Source organism: Semicossyphus pulcher, unplaced genomic scaffold (genome assembly GCF_022749685.1).
Source record: "Semicossyphus pulcher isolate SPU_LCO1_2020_fin unplaced genomic scaffold, fSemPul1.0.p SCAF_18, whole genome shotgun sequence".
NCBI classification, from domain to species: Eukaryota; Metazoa; Chordata; class Actinopteri; order Labriformes; family Labridae; genus Semicossyphus; species Semicossyphus pulcher.
Window position 1 is genome coordinate 7,757,968 of NW_027211691.1, and position 26,990 is coordinate 7,784,957.

Sequence of the window (26,990 nt, forward strand, 5' to 3'; positions counted from 1 at the left end):
TATTGACCTAAGTGCGCACGTAGATGTGACATGACATTACTAAACCACATGAAGAACTATTACTATGTCATTGTCATGACAAAATACATTTAACCAAGTCCAGTTGCTTTTTGGATCATGACCGGGATGACTGAGAAACTTCACAGCCATGACAAAGTAGTTCCCTCCTCATTCCCTCTCCAGACACATTGCTTACAATAGATAGTTAATACTATCTAAACAATATATTTTTTTAATATTTTCTATAACTGTCACAACACTTTGGACTGCAACCAAACTACAGTCGGTGCTTGTAAAATCCTAGCAAGAAAAATGTGATGACTAAAAATTAACGAGTGCACACGTTTGGCTTTTATTTTGAAAACTTTTTAGGAAGTGCTGTTCTTGTTCGCTACCGGTGTCTTGCTGCTGCTCCGAAGTTGTGGTGGAAGTTTACCTCAGGTCTGTCTCATGAACCCAGTTCATTTAAAAAGTTTGAGAGAGAGATGAGTGAACAAGCGGTCCCTGCGGACTTCTCAGGACACATGTTGGACCTGGACGAGGACGAAGACCTGGAAGTTTTCAGCAAGGTAAAGAAAAACTGCCTGTAAACAAGCCGAAAGCTTCGAGCTCCCAGCTTCAAACTGTTCCATTGCCTTTCTTGCTACGTGGAAATTGCCACAGGTAGTCTACTATCATTCCCCTTTAAACTCTCACTTGTAGAAGAATTATATTTAAGAAACGTTTCCTATAGTCGGTGCAGAATATTGTGACAGTCAGTGGTGTACCACATAGTGTCACGAAGACAGGGAAGGAAACCAAATTTCCTGGATCAGCTGATGGGCTGACCTTAGGACCCGACTGTCCTTTCTGCTTTGAGTGTCTTTCATGAAAAGACTCACGCCGAACTCCAATCAGATTTTTAATGATTTAATGTTTATTTCCGTAGTTCCAAGACTTTACCCCCGAACACATGTCAGAGCTTTATCCAATCTCTCCCTTTTCTATTCGGTATGGCTCCAAATAAACCAACATGTAGGCCCAGTACATTAGTTTGCTCTTTGAAATGTAATTGATATTATATGTTATTGATATTAATGTTATTGATTCATTATTTTAAAGCCGAACTAAAATATTCCTCTTAATATTAAATAGGCCTACCAGACACAGGTGCAATGTTATGTGGGTCATTTATTATAATCAAGGCTACGATGTAGTGTGGCATTTCTATATGCACTTTGGTGTTTTTATAAGGGCTTTTTCATATAGGCTACAACAAATTACTTTTTAATACAGTATATTGTGTATTTCTTAATTCTATAACTACTTGCAATGGCGTACTCGGCTAACTCTTGGTTGGTTAGAGACAAACACTGGAGTATATAAGCCTGTTTACACTTTATTCATATAGTTTTTACTTCTGTCAGATGTTGGAACATGGTATCGGTATTGGTAACAGTTGGAGGATCAGGGTAATAATGGCTTTATTTTGTGTTTTGCTTTCTGTGTGTTTGTGCTGGGCTTGGTTTTGTTCAACATGCGAACAAAGGGAGATCTCAAACAAATCTGCAATAGAAGTGCAGCTTCAGTCTATTTACTTATTCAACAGTCAGGCTGCAGGTACAGGGGGTATTGGCCATACAATCAACGGTCACTTTGAAGTACACCTGTAGCATCTAATACAATCCAATACAACTATTCAGCTATTAAGTATGTTTTAGTAAAGTCTGTGTATTTTTTTATTTTTTTACATTGAGGTGTTAATTTTGTTGGACTTTAGCATTGTGCTCTGCACCCTCATGCATGTAAATGAGGAAGTCAAATATTAGAAACACCAAACTGGTAGTGGTTATTCAACATAAAATAACCACTACCTGTAAAGGTTTTATAAATGGGATTTTGAAAAATGATTTAGCAGCAAAACAAATATTTGCTATGTAAAAGTTTAGTCGAGTGGGGTCCTGACTGGACAGGAGTAAAGTCACACTCCCGCTGTGTGTGTTGTAATTTGAGCTTTTCTGTTCTTTGTTATGGTAGCCAGTCCAGTTGCGCGTGCATGTTTGTGCATGTTAGTGAATGTAAGTCCCTCTAGAGAAACAGCGTGCAATAAAGTCCACCCCCCAAGATGGTAAAACAGTCCATCGCTCTCTATTGTTTTTATATTTGATCAATCTTTGATTAAGTGAAGGTGCTACCTTGTCACTTCTTCTGCTAGCTAATGACAGAAACATGCCTCAAAGCTTTTGTGTGTTGGAAGGAAGTGCAACCAACATAGTAAAGAACCCAGAATTCAGTTTTTATAAGCATCCCAGCAGTTAGTACATGTTTAGTGTTTAAGCACTTGGCTGCATAGTACCGCTGATTGTTTTTCATCCCCCTATTGGTGGGCATGGCTTTCAGAGTTTAATGCGCTGTGCTCTCTTGCTTAAATGAAACTATTGGACCACTCTGTGTTTAAAAATAGAGGGGGACAACCAAACAGCATTGTAAATGAGAAATGGCAGGGATCAATACCAAGTTTTTAGCTGAGTCGCTAACGGCATTAATATTCCAACTTTTGCAACCATAAGCATATTTTACTTGATATTTTTGGTAGCTAGCAAGAGCAGGATCACTTGCAAGCTAATAATTAAGTTACATGGCTTTAGGTTGCTCAGCCGATTGAAGAAATTCCTCTTAGTGGCAACCACAAGTACTGACAGTGATGGACTGATTCAACTCAGCACTCAGCAGAGACTCTGGTTCTGCCTGTTATTTCCCCACAGACTCTCTTCTTTACCACCTCACAAGTACATTTCCTGTTAAGCCAGTGGTCAACATGGAAGAAGTAAGACTAATAAACAGCCCCTCGATTGAGGTGTGAAGATAAAAAGTCAATGGCTCCAGATTAGAGCGGGTGTGAAAATATTTCTGACTTTGACCCAGTTCTCTCCTTTAGAGCTTCTCAGCTCAGCAAGTGGCTGTCGGTGAGCAGCGACTGTTTCAGTCCACTTTCCAAGGTCCTACCCAACTCAAAGCCCCCCTTATTAGACTATTACATATAGATGGGTTGTCTGCAAGGTGAAATTTGTGTGTTTGACCATGAAATCTGACTTCTTATGGGGGATGGTTGGCCTACAAGCCCATTTGTTTTGGGCTGAGATTGTGGTGTGCTGGTGTGAGGACTATTGGGTCTGAATGATGTATAAATTCAGAGATTCCACCAGGCCTTTTCAAGCCCTGTGTTTTCCTCCCAACAGGTGTAAGCATAATGAACAATGAATGAATGAATTCTTTTTTAACTACAGTTACATTGTAGAGGTCCCCAGCAAGTTTGTTTAAAACATAAATGCACTAAAAAAAGGCAGGCATCAGTGTGCTGCTGGACCACCAGCCGCTTTAGAATGATACCTGTCTTAATATTGAACCTCTAACAACCTCAGGCATGAACATATGATTGAATCTACAAGAACTTATTATACACCTTGTAAATCATATCATAGTCATGGCATGATCTTGTATGCAGCAGCTTGTTGAGGTATACCTAAAAAAGAGGCCGCTAAATGTCGGTGGACCACAAATGTTGTTTGGAACCATCAAACAACAGATCACAGTGAGACTTGGTGTCAGTGTCAGGCTGTTGTAAGACAGTGTGAATTGGTGTTGTCAGTGGCAACTACGTTGTGTTCTCCTTGTTGGAGATGTTTTTTTAATATTAGTAATAGTAATAGTTATTAGTAATATCATCTCATTTGCATGTAAGACATTAAAACTGTCCAGAGTTTGATTGAAAGAATCGCAGAACTGTTCATCATCTTGAGTGTTAGCCTACTTAATACATGAGCATGTAATGTATTGCTGATTCTGATAGTAAGAATTTATGAGCATTTATTAGTATCATCCTGCCAGAAGCATTTTGCGATAAAATAATGTTTTTTCGAATCACAATAGAAAAGATGCTCTATGTGTTGATCAACCAGATGGAAAAGAACCATAAAGTGAAATACATTGTGGAATGATACGATGTACACAGGAATACACACCTTTTTAATAAGCTCAGTTTGACACATAAGATGTAATTAGATAAGGTTAATGATTACACATTTCTTTAGTCTTTAGCCTTTTCCCCTTAACTTAGACTGAAGTTAAAGTTAACAAATATGCATCTTTTATGGAAAGACATAACCATATGGCACAAGTAATAACCATATTAGCTTCATTGTTTTAACTCTAGGTAGCTCAACTTAAACTGCTTGGTTGCATGGGTCCAGGAAAATATTATGGTCATGGTTAAACTAGTGTTGACAGGATGGTTTGAACACCAAACTAACCAGACCCCATCCTCCCCCTAACAGGTTTTTCATGCCATACTTCCCTTATGGCATCAGACAAAAACAGTCTGTCAATATTTGCATTATGTAACTTGTTAAAATGTAAACCTGTTGTTCATGCAGTGTGTCCTCCCACTGCCACTCACAAAGACACATTTTCATTTTGTGCTATAATAAGTTCATTCATGTGAACACTAGCGTCCAATTTCCCAGAGCCCAAGGTTGTATCTTCCAATGTCTTGGCTTGTCTGAGCAACATGCAGTTTTAAATAATATACAGTTTATAATTATATAAGACAAACAGCCAATTCTCACATCCAAAACACTGCACCAGATATAATAGGACCGTTTTGATCGATAGGCCTAAATGATGACTAGCCATTGAATGGACTGTTTGAATATGCATACTGTAAAAGCAAGGCATCAGAAAAGTAGGCTAATCTTGCAGTGTTCTGTGTTATTTTGACACCATTAATGTAAAAATTAAACATGATTTAAAGTTTATCATACACTTTTGATTCCAAATAAGAGAAAGAACCTGGCTCACACTTGAGTGGGGGATCTTGCAGGTTTTCTTATAGGGATAAGATGGATATATTTTCGCTGGATTTGGTATTAACAATATGACAATGTGAAAGTGGTTTCGAGCATTGATTAACCCACAGAGAATTAGTAATTATCTGTCTGGTCTAGGAATGCACGGTATCATCAGCACGTTATCGGTATCTGCAGATTATGTCTTGAAAATGACATATCGGAGATTTTCTGCAGATATTTTCCACTGATAAAACAACACTTTAATTATGCCTAAATGCTCAATGATTCCCTAAAAAAGCTTGACGTAATGCTACGACATTATTTTTGCCTGACTGTGTACGTGAATGCACCACGCCTCTTCTGTCAAGTGTGAAGAAGGGTGCAAGATGTCTCCAGTATGGCAGTTTTAGCATTTGCAATAGTTGCTCAGCATCAGTCTTGCAAGGAGAAGTTTGAATATTACAGTTTTATTTGAAAGAAAATGTTACATACAAATAAATATGGCATTTTGTAATTAACCTAAGTTTAAGTACTTTTCTTATATTGCCCAGTGAATGTGTACATTTTAAAAAGCACTGTATTATGTTATTTCTGCATCTGCCAGTGGGCCACTACAATAAGAAGAAAGAAGAAAAAAAACATGTGCCTAATATATCGGTATCGCAATCGGCAAAAAGGGTTGGAAAATATCAGATATCGGCAAAATATCCAATATCATGCATCCCTAGTCTGGTCCATAACTTAACTGTTTTGGTTTACTCACAGCGCTCTCATAGTGTTGATTTCAGTCACAGCGGGAGGCTGTGTTAAAAAAAGGAGCTCCACAAAGTACCGTACACTTCCGGGCCAGCACCAAACTGCAGAAAGACAAAGTTAGAGAATAGTCAGTTAGCATAGTGAAGCTTTTCATGAATTCTGTTACACTAAATATCTTATTTACTCAGCTTTTACAATGTTACAACGTTACAATGTCATTTAGCAGATGTACATCTGAGAGTAACTCAATGATCAAGACAGGAGGGAATACAATTTATAGGTTACTTTTAGTTTGTTGTTATTTGTTTCCTTATGCATTGTAAAAACTTGGCGACATTTTACACGTTGTAAAGCCCGTTCTATTCTATGTACAGGTAGTACCCATCGTCAATAATGCAAATGTACACAAAAAGACACAGATGCCTTGATCCATATTTGGATATAAAGAATGAAGAATTTTTGAAAGTTTTTATTAATTTATAAACCAGCTCAGAAAACTGTCTCTGAAAATCCAGATTTAAGTCAAATTAGGCTGCTGATGGATTACCAATGTCAGGAAGGTTCAGTTGACAGTGTATCTACTTCTAGTGAGGCATGTCATTGATATGGTTAATGTAGCTGTAGGGCTTTGCCTGTACTTTGACTACGATCTGAAGCTGCTTTTCCCATGAACCACTGATCTGTTGAACAGTTACAGTTAGCTGTGGGCACATTTGTTTTTGTATGTAACACATTGCATCAGGCAGTTATCATAACAGCCTGTTCATAACAGAGAAATGGACGTTAGTTGTGGTGGTTTCTCTTTGCATGTAATGTGGTTTAAATAAACTTGGGTACCGTAGTTTTAAGCAGAAGTTAGAAGTTAACCACATGTTGCCGTGTTTCCATTAATACACAGATACAGAGAGAGAGCTCCCTGCTGCAAATGTTTGTTCAGATGATAACCAGACTATCTTTGAGACAAGTTTGTCATCATGTTTTTCACTGTGGAGCAGAACAGGGGGGCAGGGCTCTGGATCCTCTGCTGACCTCAGCACTTTCTCAGCTGTTGTTCCACCACGGAGAGCTGCAAGCAGTACACTTATGATTCACTGCTGTGAGCTGTGTAAACTGGATCATTTGAATGTGACGAGTTTACTATAGAAAAGCCTGTGATGACAAATGAATAACAGTGCTGTTACAGTTAGGTACAATTTCTTAAAGCCATGGTAGTCTACTACTACTACTGATATTTAAAAATCCTCCTCAGTCAATTCTTATGAGTCACTACAGATGAGTCGTGGTGGTTGGTGGTCAACATTGATTGAGATCATAAAAAAGTGCCAGAAATATTGTGCCAGTTATTAAAAAAAGGAAATAATTTTAGACAGAAATTCTAACGATGGCTCCTTCCTCAACCCAGCTTAGAGTACAGTGCAGCAGACCTGCTCTATATGCAACATGTCATGAGGTAACTATAAATTTGATTTGGCCATTCTTCATGAAAGTGATCATCTTGAAGATTTTCTGTCTGTTAAGTCACTATCTATCACCAAATGAGATACACAATGGTGATTGAGCCTATGGCCCACTGATGAAAGCCTTTGCATCTGCAGTATAAAGTATTATTATGGACTGGGTGTCTGTGGTGACATTCACAAAAAAAAATCAAAAGCTGCGCCCAGTTAGTGACATGTTTTCCTTCACCAAGCAGTGGTTGGTCTGCCAGAGAGGGTAGGTGGAGCTACGTGGCTGCATTTCCGGTTTACTATGGCTGAACAAACAAAGAAAAGATTGATGATTACAGATACAACTTAAAAAATAAGTGGGAAAGAAACAAATTTGACGCACAGATGAAGGCATACAGTCTAAAAAGGAAAGCAACCGTCACTGAGGAAAATCAAGAGTTACAACCGTAACAAAAGGAGCCAGGAATGGAGGAAACGAGGGAATGATTTTTAAGAGAAATGAGATGTCTGTTAAGTGCTGCAACGTCCGTTTGTGATGATTGCATCAGCTGATCACAGCTGGATCAGCTGTCAGTCTGCTTTAACAGCTGTTTGTGTCTGTACACATGTGCACTGTATTAATTTTAATAAAACACACAGTAACAGTGTTTTCTTTCTGTATCCTGTTACCTGTTGAACAAACACCTGCACATGAAGAACAGGCTGCAGTCGAGCCATACGGACATTTCTTACCAGCACTATGCCTTTATATTATTTGTTCATTATTTACATTTTTGATCCCTGAGTATCTGATCTAAATTCATTATTTCATAAGCCCAAATGCTGTCTGTTCATGAACTATGAACATTATTTATTAGGCTAAAAGTCTAAGTAAATAGAAATCACGTCATGCTGATCAAACCCGAATTCAATGATGATCAGTCTCACACGTAAAAAGTGTTACCTGCTGACAGAGAGACTCTCCTGCTCCCTCATTCCAATTCATTCATTCATCCGTGATAAAAGTTAGCAGGGAAATAACTGATCATGACATGAGGTATTATTTTTTTAGATTAAATTTAATAGTATTTAATTTGTTTTTGCTACTTTTGATTTTTGAACTTATTTTTACTCAGACTCAGACAAATGAAATCTGCAGTTATTCACTGCATTTTATATATTTTACAACAAGTTATGATCAATGTTTCATTCGAAACGATCACAGGTTGTCAAATACAGACTTATTATACCGATGTTGTTTATAGTCGGTTTCAAGGCGCCCTGTAAAGTCTGTTTTAAGGTCCGCTCCTTCCTCTCTACGGTATGAAACTCCGGTGATGTTGTGAAGTTTCACGGAAGTCCAATGTGCTGCAGCGTCCAATCACTGACTGATCTCTAATAAGGGGGCATGTCAGCCAGTAAAAGACTTCTGTGGAGGCTGCTCTCATGTATCCTCGCTTATCGCTCCTCTGAATTCCCTCCTCTCTCCTCTCTCCTCTCTCCTCGCTCCTCGCTCCTCTGAGCAGCGATAAGAGCTTTTGAGACGGTCCTCCATATGGCGGCTCCGGAACTACTTCAGGTTCGAGCGAGGAGCGAGGATATATCAAATAAGAGACATGAGAAGCAGCCCTGGTTAAATTGGGAAGTGCACTGCTGTAATTGCCATTTATTGCATTAAAGGCGCCAAAGAGAACAAAACTGAAATCTTCGCGATAACATGTTTAATATAACTTGACAGACAGCTTTCATTTCAGTTTCTGAAAACGCAACAAACCTTTTCTACATTTGTAGCGAGCCATATGGCACACGAGTGAGGAAGGCTCCTTTCCAGGACTGTAATTTGAGTTGTTGAAGATTTTAAGTGAGGTTTCTTAACAGAATATAACCTGAAAGTCTAGGTTTCACTTTGTCTTTTGATAAAATGATGCTGTATATAAAATCTGTCATAAATATCAGCAAAACAGTATCTAACCTTCTTAGAGCTTACTGCTGCTCTGAGTTTAACAGTATTAAACGGCAAAAGTTTCAATCTCTATTACTGAACATACAGTACACTCTGTGTGTAAGAGAGGGGATGGTCTAATTGGGGATTAATCCATTCTATTTTTTTCACTAAGCATATTTAGCCTCACTCAGTTCTTACCCCACACACCATCTGGATAGGTTTTTAAATTGAAACTGCGCCCACAGGGCCCAGATGGCTCCCAGAGTTAGTAGTAAAGATAAACTGGATTTATCACTGTTAAAAATACTAAGTTCTGAAAGTCAAAGCAGCCACAGTTTTCTAGAATAACATGCTCTGTAAAATGTATAATTTGTTCAATTGTGTATTTTAATGCAATAGCAGGCAAAACTTAAATGTAACTTAAATGTAGTAATGACAACAGAGTGTAATGAACGGATGTAATTCGAGTGTTTCTTTAAAAGTGAAAACATACAGGATGTTTCCATTTTATACTGTATAGCTGCAAGATGTAAATAATCACACTCTAAATCAGACAGTGTTTGCATGTGTGGGAGACCGCTGGTAAGAAAAGAAGAAAGTCACATAATTTGACTGATGATCTCGAGGTTCTCAGTTTCGTTTTATTTGGCGGTACCTTATGGCAATAAAAGGCAATAGCGGGGGCATATGTCCCAGATAACCAGACGTCTATGGTTGGCTCCCTTATACGGTTGTAACGTAACTCTTTTCCTCACTGACTTTTGCTTTGCTCTTTAGACTGTTGATAGTTTTTTATTCTTTGGATTTTCACTTATTTTTGAAGTTCTATCTGTAGTCATCGATCTTTTCGTTTGTTCAGCCATAGTAGATTACTGTTTACTCACAACTACCCTCTCTGGCAGACCAACTGCTGCTGGGTGATGGAAAACGCGTCACTTTCTGGGCGCCGCTTTTGTTGCCACAGACACCCAGTCTGTAATAATACTATATACTGCAAATGCAAAGGCTTTCATCAGTGGGCCATAGGCTCAGTCACCATTGTGTTACCTCATTCGGTGATAGATAGTGACTTAACAGACATTTATTTAGAAAAATCTTCGCGATTATAACTTTAAAGAAACCCTTATGTTTTACTGAGCCACAAGAAATATATAATGTCGGCCGACATTGCAACTTGTCTTGCATGATATGTGGAAAATCAGTGATATGCTACAATACAATAACTTTGTTCAACCATTATTTCATGTGATTAATAAACAAAGAAAGTGCGCATTTTAGCTATAGTTACAGTTCCTGTGTCTTAGCCAAGCATTCAGTTGCAACCAAATTACCACCAATCTAAGGGTTGATGACGGCTAGCTGGGGCTTCATCTTATTGGCCAAATGTTTTGAATGTGTGCATGGTGTTTTCCGGGTTCACTCTATTATAGGTCAAATGTTTGCAATTGACTGAATATGAATATGCATTTTCATATGCGTTTTTCATATGCATGAAGCGATGAATTAAGACTAGGGTAGCTTAAAATGTATTAGTTAGTTGTCTGACTACTTGCTGCTGTCTTAATGAGGGAAAAGGTACAATAAATGACATAAATGGGGATAATGATGCACATCTGACTGTGTTTCTTCAAAGACTTAATGTTTTTGAAATCTGTTGACAGGCCTTGTTTGCTGTCAGTATCACTGTGGGCTAAAAGTGGCATTGTCTCTTTGCTCCAGAATACATCCCTGGCAGATGGAAGTCCAATGCCCAACTCTCCCAGCTCAATGGTCAACCAGTACAGACTGGAGGAGGATGAGTTGGAACAACATGATGCCAACACCAAAGACCTCTTCATCACTGTTGATAACCCAGAGAGCCATGTCACTGCCATCGAAACCTTCATCATGTACAGAGTCACAACCAAGGTAAAGTTGTCTTGCTGTATTTGTGTATGCATGAAGCATAGTAAAATGACTATTTATGTATCTCGCACTGATGCCCGACCAATCTCACCAGACAATTGTATTAGAACTCACCCTTTAAACGTTTATGATCCTACCTTGATCATTCTTGGTATATCCTGATTTGACCCTCATGTTGTCTGTTAAAGCAACAGGTTTCTCGTTCTGCTTCATTGTACACAGAGCAGCAAAGGAGGACAGCGTGACAAACTGCAGCGCTTTACAAAGCTTGTCTTATTTCAAGATGACTAACTGCAGATCTAACTGTGATGGAAATGGGAAGAAGGGGGGATGGAAAATTTATACAAAAGGAGGTCAGAGCTTCCCTACCTAAACCCTGGTGCTAAATGCTTACAAAGCTGGCTAAACTCTTTAACCAGATTCTGGCTTGACTTTCTCTGCCGCTATCAAGTGTGATTAACATTTTGCTGACAGTGCTGTAGAGGCAATCTATCGTGCATGAGGACTATGTTTCACTTTTTGTTTTTTAGTCTGTGTGTAAGACTGACATTTTAGGAATTATATACACAAAAATGTTACTCTTACAGGTAATACTTCAGACTTGGTATGTTTGAGTGACAATGAACATTGCAGTGTTTCTTATACTCTGAGTTAAAGATAGAAATCCATCAGAAATATGCAAATATTTGTAGCGACATTAAAAATGTATTCCGATACAGTTACTAATTACCTGTTAAAATTTATAATCAGTAAACTACGGTAATCAAGGTATCACATTTTTAAAGTTACGTAACTGATCACTTACAGTTACTTCACTATTCACACTACTCACACTCAAATTTCAAATAAGCTGCCATAAACTTATTCCATTCTGAAGCTTGTGTTTTTAACCACACCATCCTGGCCACGGCCATCACCAGAGTCACAAACTATTTTTCAGTAGTAGTAGTAGTAGTAGTAGAAGACAACAAGTTAGCTAACATTTTTAACTGAAAATCTGTGCAGCTAACGTCTAACCTGTAAATTTCTCTTTAAATTAGATATTGAGTCCTTGGATAATGATGCATTTTCACAGCCGGAAGGCATAACTTGCACTGTACTGCGATGTTGCTCCCATTTTGTCCTTTGAAAAAAATGATGGCAACAGGCCATGGCAACTGTGAGGAGGGGTGTTGTGGAATGTTGTAATGTGTGCGTGCAGGTGCGTGGTCTTATAAGAATAGAGACGCCAGATGTTATATCGTCTTCATTTTAAAATGTATTTAAAATTGTAATCCTGCTACATTAAAAATTGTATCTGTAATCTAATTACCTCTTTTTTTCAGTAACTGTTACTGAATACACTTGCCTTCTTTTGGTACCCTAATTACATAACATCGTTACTTGTATTACGTTACTCTCCAAGCCTGGATATAACAAAAAGAAAGAGTGACATGCACATAACAAAAAATAAACAGTCTTTTAAACTTTAAACAACTGAAAAGATTCAGGTTTGGGTACAGTCCTTTAAGATACCTACATATTATACTATATTATTATTCACATAATGCCAACACATAACAAAGTAGTACTTTTTTCTGCATTAAATACAAACAACAAACATAACTATAATTTCTACTTTTTCTCATTCAGCGTAGGAAGATTCAAGAACTCTTACTCAGAGGTAGTAGTAGGAGGAGTGTTTACTCCTGTAGTAGTTTCACTCTCAGTGCTATTTGTTGCTGAGATTCTGGGATGTGTGATAAATAGGGGGCATACATACAGGATGTGTATGATCTAGACATTATCAGGTATAAGTGGCACCATTGTTAGGTTCCAGAGATAAACACTCATGGTGTCATGGTACTGATTCGTAATTTCTTCCTCCAGACCACGCGGAGCGAGTTTGATTCCAGTGAGTATGAGGTACTCCGGCGATACCAGGACTTCCTGTGGCTCCGAAGCAGACTGGAAGAAAACCACCCGACACTCATCGTCCATGTATGTATCAACGCGTCACATCGTCTGTTTAGCACATCTGTGGGCTGCTGCAGTGTCCTCTTGGACCATACCAGAGTCTTGGGAGGTTTCAACTTATTTACCACAAGTCATACACACTTAAAATTACTGCCAGCTGCTATTTTCCAAAGTACTCAGTGGAGCCTTAAAATCAAGAGAGTATTTTTCTTACTATATAAGATTCCTTTGGTTCATCATCCACTTCTGTCTTGTAAGGACTTGAATATTACGTGTTTAATTTGTTCTTAGGACATGTGATTGGAATGTACCCAAATACTAACACATTATCTTTTATTTACAGATAAAGTGCTCTGAACACAAAAAAAAAGTCATATCAGCCTAACACTACTCCCCTCTACCACTCACTCCAAGCTAGCCTTGAAACCAGACAGATCCGCAAGCTGTTTATTCTCTGTAGCAGATGTTTTTCTATCATTACATTTTACTACAGTTTTTATTGTTTGATATTACAAAATCTGCCTTGCACGCATTTAAAGCCTGATTTGTGTCTTGCTGCGCCTCAGCCGCTGCCAGAAAAATTTGTGATGAAAGGCATGGTGGAACGCTTCAATGATGACTTCATTGAGACACGGAGGAAAGCTCTGCACCGCTTCCTCAACAAGATCTCTGAGCATCCCATACTGTCCTACAGCCAACACTTTGAAGTCTTCCTCACAGCACAGGTGTTTCTCTATCTCTCCCACACACACACACACACACACACCCACACAAAGACCAATCCCAGAGAATGAGATGTTAGTTTAAGTGACTAAAAATAACAAATAGCTCTACAAGAAATACTTAGAGCACTTTACTTCCCTTGAACATTTTTTGTATGGGAATGGATTAAACGTGACATACAATGTGTTCATTAGTGAGCTCTAGTAGTGCTATTAGCTGTTAACGGTCCCATAATAGCAATTTTATTCTATGGAGCCAAATAGTTGCAGCTCATCATAAAGTTATTCAGCTTTATTTTCCAGATCAGGAATCTTGTTTATGGTCTATTAAAATGAAGTGATATGTAATGCATCTAGGAGCAGGATCAACATTGATGCACTGTTTAATTCAAGACTCTGGTTTGTGACTCCAACAGGAGTTGTCGTCTCACAAGAAACAGGGTCCAGGCTTTCTGAGCAGGATGGGGGAGACGGTGAGGGCGGTAGCTAACTCGGTACGAGGCCTGAGGAGCCGACCGGAGGAGTTCACTGTGATGCAGGAGTATGTGGAAGACTTCAGTAACAAGATCAGCTCTGTGGACAAAGTCACGCAGAGGATCATCAAGGAACAAAGAGGTACACTGAGGAGGTCATTTACAGACGTGATGGTCTGTTAAGACTCATAAAAACTAATTGCTTGCACTGTAGCTATAGTAACAAAGCAAATGCTCTGTCAAGTTTATAAAAAGGAACAATGATGGTAACCACTGTACTCATCCATGTTTAAATGTGCATTCTGTGTTTAAAGAGTATCTTGATGAACTGAAACAGTACACCCCCACCTACACCCAGTGGGCGGCGTTAGAGGAGGAGTTGGGAGATCCACTGAAGGGTGTGGCCAGCTGTGTGGAGCGATGTAGTAACGAAACAGAAGATCAGATCCACCATCTGTCTGAGAGCCTCGTTCCCGCCCTGCACGAGTACGTTCTCTGTGCTGAGACTGTGAAGGTGAGCCCTGACCAGACTGCTCATACCTGAACTCCTCCCCCTCACTATAGAGGACGAGTCTTTTCTGCTGGTCCATATGTTTAGCTTGGTCCTGTTCCAGAAATTAGGTTTAATTAACTGGAGTAGGTTCATTAAAAGTTCGAGGCATATTAGTGGAGCTCCAATACTATGATTTGCCATGGCAACTGGTAAAAAAAGTGCAGATCTTTCATTTCAATTCCGTGGACATCAAAATATCAATGCGAGCTGATGAAGAGTATTTGCATTTATCTTATAAGACAGCAGCAGCAGTGACAGAGAGTTGGAATGGCTTTTTTCAAGCAAAACACACATTTGTCATTTAGCAGGCTTGGATTTCCTTCAAATATCATATAGTGCTTGCGTTCTACTATATGTTTTACATTAAATCTTAAATGTATTTTTACAACTCTAGCCTGATGCTGACAAAATGCCATGATTTGCTAGCCTCATGGTTTGAGCCAATTATAATGATTCTGGTGATTGGTTGTTCGAACAGTTTCTAGGTTAAAACTGACTATATATTTTTAGACAATCGATCAATTTTACATTTTAAAATGAACAGCATTTATTGATTATTTTTGTTCCTGATTAGGTCCCTATAGGTTTCCATCCACACCTTGTAATTGAAAATGTTCTGGAAGTTTCTTAAATACAGATCTCCTAAAAGGGCGAGAATACTGAACTAGACTTAAAGGCATCGCAGTCAATATCATTTCTTTTAATTAATTCAGCTTTTCTATGTTATTCTTTTTTATAGGCTGTGATGAGACGGAGAGACAACATCCAAGCAGACTTTGAAACCAAGAACGAGGCCCTTGCATCCAGAAAAGTTGACCAAGAAGCAGTAAGTGCAATTTAACATCCACACACACTAGCTTTGTCCCAATTTGGGGGCTGCATCCTTCAAAGGACGTTCTTCAATGTGTCTTCCTCTTCCCCAGCCACAAAGGATCCATTAGGTGCATCCTTCTTGGCCCGACATATCCTGACATTTATTGCTTGTCAATTCAGACGAGATGGTACACACGCCCGGGGAATACAGTTATAAATAACAACAAGTTTCTGGTTTCAACTCAAAAGAATAACAAACAAAAAACAAAACAAAAGGGGCCTTGAAACTTCATTATCTGTTAAATAGCAGGTTAAGTTACGTGGCGTTGGTTATGTTGGCTATTTAGCCAGGTAGCTACCTGTTGCTAGGTGACAGGAGCGGTGCTTTGTGGCGCAAGGGTAAGTGCGAGAACAGCTGGTGATGCAAACAGGAAATCCTCAGTAGACCAGACCGTCTCGTTTCAGTTCAGCCATAGAAAGTCCAACACACACACACACACTCCCATCTTTCATCCCTGCATCCCTCTGAGCCAGTCATTGTGTTTGTGTGTCCTGCAGTCATCTTCCCAGAGATTAGGTGTAATAAAGTGAATCATGGAGTGGGGCCTCTCCCACAGGGCCACCCGCAGCTCATATTGGGGAGGAAAAAGGGCTTCCTGGGAGGATTATCTAGATACTCAGGCTTGTTGGCTCGAAATCAGTCCTCAGCTCAGTGGGAATAATAGCTGTCAATATTATTTCACACTGTAAGCCCAGCAGCTAATCGCGGCGTAATGAAAATTCCCATATCCTCTTTAGACGATGACTCGTTTCAAAATGTCAGGAGACAAAGGACGAAGACAGAAAGTTAGGAGAAAAGGACAGAGCTATTTTTAGACTTCACTTGAGCTTGAGCTTTTTGCATTCAAGTGCTTGTGTGTGTATGTTTTTGTGTATAGATGTGCAGGTGTGTATCCCCCTCACCCAGCTGATATCAAAATCCATCTGTAAGGTTTTAATTAAGAAGGAGGACAGAGATTTCACCCTACAGACTTGTATTGTATTCCTGCTTTAATTAACATTGTGTGTGTGTGTACGGAGCAGCTTTAATTCAGTCCTCCTGCTTCTAATGCATATCAGTCTGCTTCTGCCTATAACAGATCTGCACTAATGAGAATGGAAATGTCAAATAGATGCCTTTGTTACTGTTTCTAACAGAGCTTTTTGTCATAGAAACAACTAAGCTGAGAGGATACAAGCCCAGGAAACATGCAAGCTTACATTCAGCTTTTATCTTGGACTTCATGGATTTATTAGTGTTTTGGGAAAACTATTGATTTGTAAGAAGTTGCCAGTTTGTTGTTCGCATCAGTTCTATTGCCAAGATTAAGCACGAAGAAACAAGTCACTTTTTAGGAAAGCCAGTGAAAAGCTTTACAGATGCATTCACCTGCTTTAAATTTCACAATTTCTGTTTTCAAGTTGTATTTCTATTAAAAAATATGTTAAGTGTTGAGCTATAATATCCAAATCAACCCACTCAAAGTGTACGTTTTGTCTGTCCACCCTTCAGTTCAGCTACTAGGTCCAGAGCAAGATACTGTTTCTCGTCAGGTACTAGAAGTTGTCACAACTGATTATTAGGGCTTGGTATCGAGAAGGATTTCTCAATTCGATTCGATTCCGATTCACAAGTTCCCGATCCGAAAACAAACACACAGCAGTCAACACAATAGTAACAATTTAATGAATTAGACAGCTTATGAACTTTTTGTCCAGTTTCAGATTTTTAGTGCATCTGGCTTATGGTTTTTTGATTAAACAAACTGGGTTCAAGTTGCGTGAGATTTGGCCACGAGATCTCATAGCGCGAAGAACAAAACCACACAAGATTAAGAGTTATGGGGAAAGACATACTGTATAACAACATGCCGAAAAAAACACTTGCAGCCAAAGCCGACGCTAACAGAGTGTAACATAAACTAACTTGCATATTCATGGACGTACACACTACAATAAGAGTCAGTTGGCAATCACTGATATCTCCGGGCTTAGGTCTTGGTGCCCCAAATTATTTAGTGGGGAGGAGGGTTAATAGCATTTTTTAACAATCTGAATCCAGTCTGTTTGGTAAAGACTCCAACCATCTGTTTTAAAATATACCGTATCGAGATTGTACTGTGATGAAAGAGTGTCAGCTTCACCCCACATATTTTACCTCAGCTCTGTGACACTCATTAAAGCATTGGTTCACATTCTTAAGGCCTGTCTAAAACAATATTTACATTTGAACATAGGTCCTGTTCCTACTATACAATAAGAAATCCCTATCAGACTGATCTCTCTTTATTTTTTTAGATTAATTCCTGCATTTTGGGATACGGTAGTTCCTTTCTCTGGGTTGATTATAGACATAAACTTAGGTCCCTTAAGTCTTGTACTGTAGAGATGTTTTCTGTCATGACCAACATGTAGCTGAATGAGCATGTATTTTTAGATTTGGTTAAAAAAGCCAGCCTGGCTAAAGCAGTAAAACTCATTATCTGATCTCTTGGCTTCTATTCAGTCATAACTAGAAGCCACATTCCATAACCGAGCTGTCTGAAACAGAAAAGAACATGTGACGTCTGTTGTTATCACTTCCATGTGGGGCAGTACATCTCTTAAACACACTGCTGTGAGTTCTTTTTATTGTCACATATGGCCTGCAGAAAATATATGAGCAGTCCTCTGGGAGTGTTCGGACTGAGCAAAAATTCTGAACTGTTCTGACCAATATGAGAATCTTCCAGAACTTCAAACAAGAGGGAACTAAATTAATCCCTCTGTAAACATTTACTTAACTTTACTTTAATCCTTTATTGGAAAGAATGTACTGAGCTTTCTTTATGAGTCAACCTTTCCAGAGGCTGGTAGTGTTTCAATGGCTCAACACAGACAGAAGGGGGCAGTGTTGGCCTAATTATGCAGCACAGTGAGGAACCAGGAGTGTGTCAACAAAGCATATGCACCAGCACTTCTTCTTTAGTTTTACTTTGTATCATTTGAACGAAAGACTTTTACATTTAAATTAAGTTTCTTATTTATTTATACAAAAAAAAATCTTCATCTTCTAATGTAGACCAGTCTAAATGTATTTATCAAAGAGTTTGAGTCTTGTTTTCATACAATGGCTTATTGTTACTTGTTAGATTCATAGATTGATTTGGGAACACTTAAAACATTTTTACTCCACTGTCAAATTATACAAATATTACAATGACCTCACTGCTTCATAGCTGAAGCTACAAGCTCTCCTTGGTTCCCATGTAATTGCTGCAAAATAACAATACACACATCAGATGCTCAGTGCTGCTCAGCCATAGCCTTTACAAGTTGTCTCGATCGATATCACTGCGGTAACAAGCAGGCCACTGAGATCCCCACAGTTTGTACATGCTGTGGATAAGCCCATGTTAAGCATGCTGTGTTTATTGAGCTTGAGTAAATGCCAGTGTCAGTTTAAATGTCAGACAGCTAATCCCTGCTCAGGCTCAGTGAATACAGCTGCATGAAAATATCTGATTATCTGCACTGTGATGTGTGCTTTGGACTCATACAGTCTCAGGCTAAATGTTCTCTTAGTTATACAGAAATACATGTGTTTGTAGTGTCTAATAATAACTCAGCTTTATTGTGAGACTTACTTATTCATCAATTAAATAGGGCTGCTTGATGCAGTGGGTGTTTGTTCAATGTATCGAGTAGTGATGATGATGATGATGATGATGATGATTATGCTCTGATGCTGCTCTAATGGTTTAGAGGATACTGACTTACGAACCATTATGCCATGAAACTTGAAGAACACTTTTTTTGTATCTCCTCTGCTACCTCCTCTTATTCAGTTCAAATGTATTCAGCAAAATTTGTGACCAGGGTTCAAAAATGAATTTACATATATCTGCACCCATAATAGACTGCTTGCTTTTCCATGTTGCAAATAGTTGCATTCAGCCATCTTTTCTACGTTTTTCTACAACTTCTAGTCGACAGTGAGGTCTACTTACCTACACAGTATAATCCTTCTATTAGAATTTTGGAAAGGTCACCTAAAAGATTGTAGCACTGCCATGTTTTCAGGTAACTACAGATTTTTGATAATTTGAGAAAATAATCTAATATTAGAATAATTATTATCCATAACTAAGAATCCCTCATGAAAATAACTTGGGGTCAAACCAAACTGTTTTGGTTTTTTTAAAGCAATAATATTTGATTTTATGGTTTTTGTTTTCCTTTTCTCATCTCTGACATGAATGTTTTTGATTTCACTGTCTGTTCTGTTGACTGGAGAAATCTTTATCAATGAATGGGGCAATTTGTCATCTTCCCGCCTACTGGTCTGCCCTCACAAACAAACCTTTTTGTCCTGCTTGATCAATGTGATTGTCTGCTAATGCCTTGATTGAAGCTGATTTACAAAAAACAAACAAGTCTTAATCTTTGACAGGGGAAGAAAAATCAAGCCATTCCAAGTCAAAATCTGAAGTCAGGATGCATTGGTGTATAAAGAGCAGCTCAACACAAGGCTGAAAAGCAGAATCTCAATTCTCTCTGGTAAAACACAGTGTACCCTAGCACAAAATATGGAAAATAGTTATATTAAAATATAGTTTTAAAATGTCAGGAATCCTCCATCTATTATCTATGCCGTTCAGGGTGGCAGGGGGCTGGAGCCTATCCCAGCTGTCATTGGGCAATAGGTGGGGTACACCCTGGACTGATCGCCAGGGCTGACACAAAGAGACAGACAACATTTCACACTCAGACTCACACCTACGGGCAATTTAGAGTCACTAGTAATCTCACAAGCATGTCTTTGGACTGTGGGAGGAAGCCCACATATGCAAGGGAAGAACATGTGAACTCCCGCATCGTCCAAATCTGGGTGTGAAACCCTCTAGCTGTGAGGCAACAGCGCTAACCACTGCACCACCGTGCAGCCCGTCAGGAATCAGGTTATAAAATAATTGTCTAAACATTTTCCATATTTGTCAGTCGGTAGAAAGCAGAAGCTGCTCTAGTGCTCTCTGTGTACTTTATACTACTTAGGCTTCCTAACTATTTAAGATGTATACCATATAGTCCCTATGTCCACCGTTTGATTACAGCCAGGGACAATTGTTGCAAATGTCTCCCTCATGTCTCAACTGCCATCTGTCCAAAAGAGGGTAAATGCAGAAAAAAATAAACACTTCACAAAACAATTTTCAAATCCTTACATTGCAAGTTTAATCATGCCCTTAATGTGACAATGTTTCCCTGTACTCAGTTTTTTATCTTGGATTATTTAACTATTCAGTGTATTCATTTACTTATTTGCATTGTTCAGCTGGCTTCACATTCATCTTTTAAGAATGTTGCTGAAGTCGCCCTTTGCTCTGAAAGCACTGCTTAATTTGACAAATAAACCAAGACAAGGGAGTGAGAGCAAATGTTAAATATTTTATGCGTATGTGGACCAGTGCCACACACCACAGCATGGAGAGCCAAAGATAGTTTGTCACGGCGGCTGTCTTTGTACAAAAACACACAACACAACAAGAAAACTGCACTGTACAATAAAAATACTGTAAAATGAATGAAAAGAAGCACCACTCAATGGTTTTTGTGTTTGACTGACAGCTACAGGAGGAGGTGGATGGTCTGTCAGACCGGATGGAACAGGCCAACAACGCCTTAAAGGGAGACTGGTCCCGCTGGCAGGAGAGCATGAGAACTGACCTCAAATCAGCCTTTATATGCACTGCTGAGAAGAACGTGGAGTACTACGAGAAGGTGAGCTCAAGATTCAGACAGAACGCTTTGTAGGAAATCACAATACAAAACCACATGTGAATATCATATCTCTTTGCTTTGCTTTTTTATATTCTCTATAGGAAAACCTTATCATCTTCCTTTTACTAATGTACTGCTCACTGTGCAACTTTGCAGGGGAAAACGTAAACCTAGCCTATTTCAGTCTGTTTTCACTTCTGTCTTCATTTCACTTTGTTAGAATCTGACCCTGTGGCGGCTGTCACAGTAGTGTCAGAATATAAGCCAATCTTCTTCCTGCTCGTCTGGTTTGGCATTAAACTCGGACTGTTTTATAACCGGTAAAAACTCCTCACTGTAGGTTTAACAGTAAACATTACTGCAGACGTTACATATTATGTTTAAAAACATGGTGTAAAGTTACATAGAGTTCAGTATACATTTCTCCAGTACTCTGTAAGGATACATGTAATCAAGTTTACCTTCTCTAATGCCTGGTTCAGAGTATACAACATTGTATTGTTTGTAAAAATAGTCACTGTGTCAGATTAGGTGATTGTGGAGTCATACTTTTTGCCAGGAGTCTGCTGAGAGGCATGACAGACTAAGCATCATTCAACTGACCAAACATTGATCGCTTTTTTTCCACAACCTGTGTGAAGTCATCGGGAGGGGTTGCTAGACTGATTTCCAGAAACAACACTGTGAACAAGCAATGATGATGATAATACAGACCTATCTTCTGTTTGGAGAGGCCTAAAATAAAATATGAAAGAAGATTACTGCGACCCTCCTAGCAGTACCAACGACACTATTCCTCTTTCAGCTTCTAAAGTTTTGCGTGGAAGGGAAGTTAGTGCTGCAACTCCTCAACTTCAGAGGACAAAAATGTTGTACTCACAAGTCTTCTTTTGGGGCACTGTGAAGATGCAAGATGTGGTTTTAGTTGTCTGCCACCATGACACACATGCATGGAATTCAATGATCAATTGTTCCAGATACATTTATGTCACGAAAGCTGCAGGAGAGTTTTTAAAATATCTAGCACTGTGCAGTGTGAATGCTATCAGCAGTAGTCAAATGGTAAACACTTTTCTAGTCTTCCGACCACTCAAAGCGCTACATGTTTCATTCACCCATTCACACACTCATTAACACACTGATGGCAATTTTACGATCTTTGCTTTCATACCCGCCCGATGGCTATGCCACCAAAGCAATTTGGGATTCAGTGTCTTGCCCAAGGACACTTCGACATCTAGACTGTAGCAGTCAGGGATCGAACCCCCAACCTTCCGATTGAGACACAACCCACTCTACCACTGAGCCACAGCTGCCTCCAAGTCAATTCCATGGACTTGAAAGTCTGTCTCTTCTCTTCATTGAGGGTGACTGGCCTAGCTCCTCCAGTTGAAGTAGTTGTTTTATACTTGTTTGTTGTTTGTTGTTTTTTCTAGCATTCCCTAGTTCTTATTGTGCACATTCAAAAATTAGAAAATTATTATTAAATATTAAGTTTTACTATTCCTTAAATATCCAAATCCAAATAAAAAGCTCAGTCTTGATTTTTAACACAATATTTCTCAGTCCACAGCTGCAGGTAAAGTCTGCTCAGCTGTCGTAGAGGTGTAAGACATTTATAATTAGGGGCCTGACCAAAAACAGCTGGTTTCATGTCTTCTCAGATGAATCTCAGAGGGAGAGGATTTAACTTGAGGGAAGAGGGTGGAGATAGTGGTGCAGTAGAGTAGGAGAGTGACACAGAAAAACAGGGGAAACATAGAAAGACATAAGTGGCAGTTGCAATGTAGAAGAGACAATCCTATATCCAGATTAACGAGCAGGCAGAGCAGCAGAGGCAGCAGGGAATTAGACGTTAAGAAAGAACAATGAAGCTAGTTGGAAGACAGAGCATCACAGCAGGATGACAATAAGACGATGAAGCTATTACGGTAACAATCATTTACTCTTTTATAGGTTTTGTTAGTCATGCGGAACTCTAAGCAGGCAGTTAGAACAAAGATATGCTTCCATTTACTTTGGACGTATTTTGGTCCTAGAGACTGGTACTCTGCCAGCAGAGGGTAGCCACACTTTAGATTCGTTTCTCTTTAAACCACTGGCCTGTAGAGGAGTTATCAGCTATTGTGTTTCCTGTGACAGAAAACTTTTCCACTAAATTATTTTACTTTGATTACCATCCATCTGAAATTATGCACTTTCAATTGGCCTATTCAAAAAATTCCTCTGATGTCCAATTTTCAAATAAAATAATAGATTCATATGTTTTGTTTAATGTTAAATCATTTGGCCTATAAATTGTTGCAATATAGAAACAAATCCCATCCTGCTCTCGTCTAACATCAAGCAAATACTGCCGTTTGAGAAGTAAATATCATGACATTTTCTGTTAGAATATTACCTGATTTATTAACCAACTAATCTATTCCGCTGTGACCTGGACATCAAGAAAGAAACGTGACTAATCCCCTTCTAAAGCTGCTCTGGTCAGGCTATTAAAAATCAATGGTGTGGGGATGTGTAGTGTGAAAGCTGCCACTTTTGGCAACACGTTGGAATTCCATCACGTTCAAGGCCTTTTTTAATATGTACACCATCACCAATCCAAATGACTGAGGGTAATCAATTAACCCTAATTTATAATCTCTTAAGGATAATCAATAATTTTGCAGTTGCTCAGACCTCTGTCCTATAAGGTTATTTTCTGCCAATTTTATAATCCAACGAAGAAAAGTTTAGATGAAGTTGAAATGCTGCACACTTGAATTTTTCATCTGTATTATTGAATCTGTAAATTCAAAAGTCAGGTCTGTTTTTCCTGGGTTGGTCTGAACCCCACCGTTTCTCCCAAGGGAAATCTTAATGGCACTTTACACGATATTTAATACAACATTGGCTTCTATCTATATATTGGTTTTCTTGGCTTTCCTTTGGCTATGTCATGTAACATGGAGATGTTTTATACCTACTTTAAAACTGTGAGAGGGCAGAATAAATATTAGTCTTTCTTGCTTCACAGTTTCTCATGATAACACATCAGAAGATCGACAGATTTTTTTGTTTATAACAGCAACTATAATAATAGGGAGTTTTATGTGTGTGTGCGTGTGTGTGTGTGTGTGTGTGTGTGTGTGCGTGTGCGTGTGCGTGTGTGTGTGTCCATGGCATAATTGGGTTTTCTCTCCAGTGTTTCTCTCTGCAGGGGCAGGCCATCTCTCCTGGCCTCACCCTGCAGCAACCCTGACAACAACACTGATCACCCGGCACAGTGGCCTCTGGCAAGCAAATGCAATACAAAGAATGACTACTACAGTGCATGCGTGTGAAGATGTGTGTGTATAGAAGAAGCCAAAGATCACTTGGCTTCTAAATGTGAAAACCCTTACTGTACAGATGGTGAAAACCATACTTTCAAACATGGCTTGTGCCTGATCTGATGTCCTGGACATACGCAGCAGTACAGATAAATTAGGCTGCTTTTTGCATATTCATGAGTTGCACCACACATAAATTTACCTTTGCATATTTCAGAAATTAAATATTAATGATTCTAAAAGGTTCTTAATTTGTGCACTCAGAGGTTAAAAACGGAACACTTTGTTTTAATGCTGCATGAATGGTTCCATTTGTTATTGGTGAACATAATATTAATGAAAAATTTACATCACCACAAAAACATACAAACTGCAACAGTGAAGTGTGGTTCAAGCTCATTGAGCTAAAATGGAGCTTTTTCCTCAGTTTCTAGCATGATGTCACATCTGTAGCCATTAATTTAAAAAGAAATAGAAGACATCTAGACTTCAAAAATCCACCAAAAAACACAGTAAAGCTGCATCACATTAACACTGCCTGACAGTCTGCTGTCTACAATGAGGCAGCACTCAGAGCACATGTGATATTCATATTCAGACATGTCCTCTGTGAAAATGAAGTTGTCAAATGGACATAATTAGCAACAGCTTCCTATTTACACTTATAGCAACACAATCAATCATTTTGGAATTGTCGGAGACTGCACATCACTATGCCAGTCATCTCCTCCGCAGGAAAAACAAACAAAATTTCAGACTCACATGCACGGGCCGCCACAAATACATCACTGTATGGGAAACCATTTGATTTAACTGTGAGACCAAAACAAAAATTATTTGTTAAAGTCATATTGAATTAAAAATAGTGTTTAATAGATCATGCTTTCTGTGGATGACCTAAAGCCATGGTCAGCTATATTGGTTAAGTGCTTTTGTTGTCGAATGTTCTGGCTCTGTTGTCATGTGCTCCTGTGTGTATTTCCTTTGTGTGTGAGAAAGTCAGCAAGTATTACATTTATGACTCAATAATTCTTAGCTGACAGCTTCTTGGAAACCAGCCTCTTGTCTTTCCAAGTCTATTGTCACTCCTCTTGTTCCTGCCAACGCGCTCAGACTGCTTATCAATTCAGCCTTTAAAGGAAAAAACACAAAGTACAGAGTCCATATTGATTGCAGACAAAACCCATCACCCATTTTTTTCTTTTTACGGCCTCAGAGCTGGAATGCAAACAAAACAACTTCTTGTCTGAAGGCTAGTTGGGGGCAAACAGATCAATCGTGACTTGCGATGCATGCAATGAATGTTCCATGACTCTGCCATTATTAGATTCCTGTACTGCCAAGTCACTAAATTATCTTGACACAGCTCAGACCCTCAGTTGTCTTGTTAGTACTGTGGTCTGAACATTTATTAAGCAGCAGTTACCACTCTAAAGCTGCTTTCCCACTGGTCAAAAAACCCACTAACAACCAGCTTTTTTGCTTAATGGGAAAGGTTACAATCGACATTCAGTCAAATGACCTTGTAGTAGACCTGGGTGATAATCGCCTCGCCACTGATCGGCATGGGATGGGAATACAAAACCTGTGTCAACATGCTAATCTCCTACCCCTTTCCAGCACGATGCTATGCTCCGTCTGTAACTTCTGCGACTCCTTGTCATCTCAGATTCCACCTGTCTCCGTCCAAGCAGCGCTCAAACACCGTTCCAAATTTGTCTGCGCCGAGTTTGATAAATAGACTGAACGAGTAATAGATCACTGTTTACTAACCCTGTCTCCGGCGCATTTGTGACGTCAGACGGTGACGCAGCAGAAAAGAGACCGAAAGGAGTATACTCCACTGGCAATGGGAACAGAGACAATCGGCATGTACAAGTGGGTCTTCCCAGGTCTGAAAAAACTCTGTCAACACACTAAATTTAGGTGGGAAAGGGGTATAAGGTAACTGCTCTGTCACTTGGAAAAGATATAAACTTAAAATAATTCATGCATAGGTGATAACTTTTCAGCACTTGCAGGAAAGTTATGTTCTGAAAGTTACTCTGATTCTTCCTGGACTTTATAGTCCACTCACATCAAAACAATGTGCATATGGACACGTTTCGTCGGGGACTTTAGCCTGTTTGACAGGCTATCAAACAAACATCCACTGGGGCTAAAAATACACTGCTAATACTTACCTCCGCTTGCAGGGTAGATAGTTTATTCGCTGCTCAGCTTTAGCACATTGAACAGCTTAGAAAATCACCTGCATGCGTAATGCAAATGTCAACAACAGTCTGTTTAGATTGTTTGGTCCAAAACTCAATTTCACGCACTTGGGCTAAAATACTTTAGGCACAGAGGGATGCCATTCAATGCAAATGGGAACTCAAAATAACATCTTGGCACCCCCTTTGTGACTCAAGACTTAAAAGACTCTCAGTGGCATGACATGAAGAGGTTGAGAAACTTTCAACTGATGCAAGTAATCATTTTATGTGCTGGAGAACCAATCC

The 26,990-nt window shown here is 39.1% G+C and overlaps 1 protein-coding gene across 1 annotated transcript in view; it reads left to right on the forward strand.

Moving 5' to 3' along the window:
• The first annotated feature begins 419 nt into the window (after positions 1-419).
• The window catches only part of snx7 (sorting nexin 7), a 44,206-nt gene continuing 17,635 nt past the window's right edge, over positions 420-26,990 (forward strand). The window contains exons 1-8 of the mRNA XM_069667366.1: positions 420-569; positions 10,674-10,862; positions 12,729-12,839; positions 13,382-13,540; positions 13,954-14,152; positions 14,325-14,524; positions 15,303-15,389; positions 21,023-21,175. Of these exons, the coding sequence (XP_069523467.1) occupies positions 486-569; positions 10,674-10,862; positions 12,729-12,839; positions 13,382-13,540; positions 13,954-14,152; positions 14,325-14,524; positions 15,303-15,389; positions 21,023-21,175 (1,182 nt within the window). The 5' untranslated portion in view covers positions 420-485. The remainder of the gene's footprint in view (positions 570-10,673; positions 10,863-12,728; positions 12,840-13,381; positions 13,541-13,953; positions 14,153-14,324; positions 14,525-15,302; positions 15,390-21,022; positions 21,176-26,990) is intronic.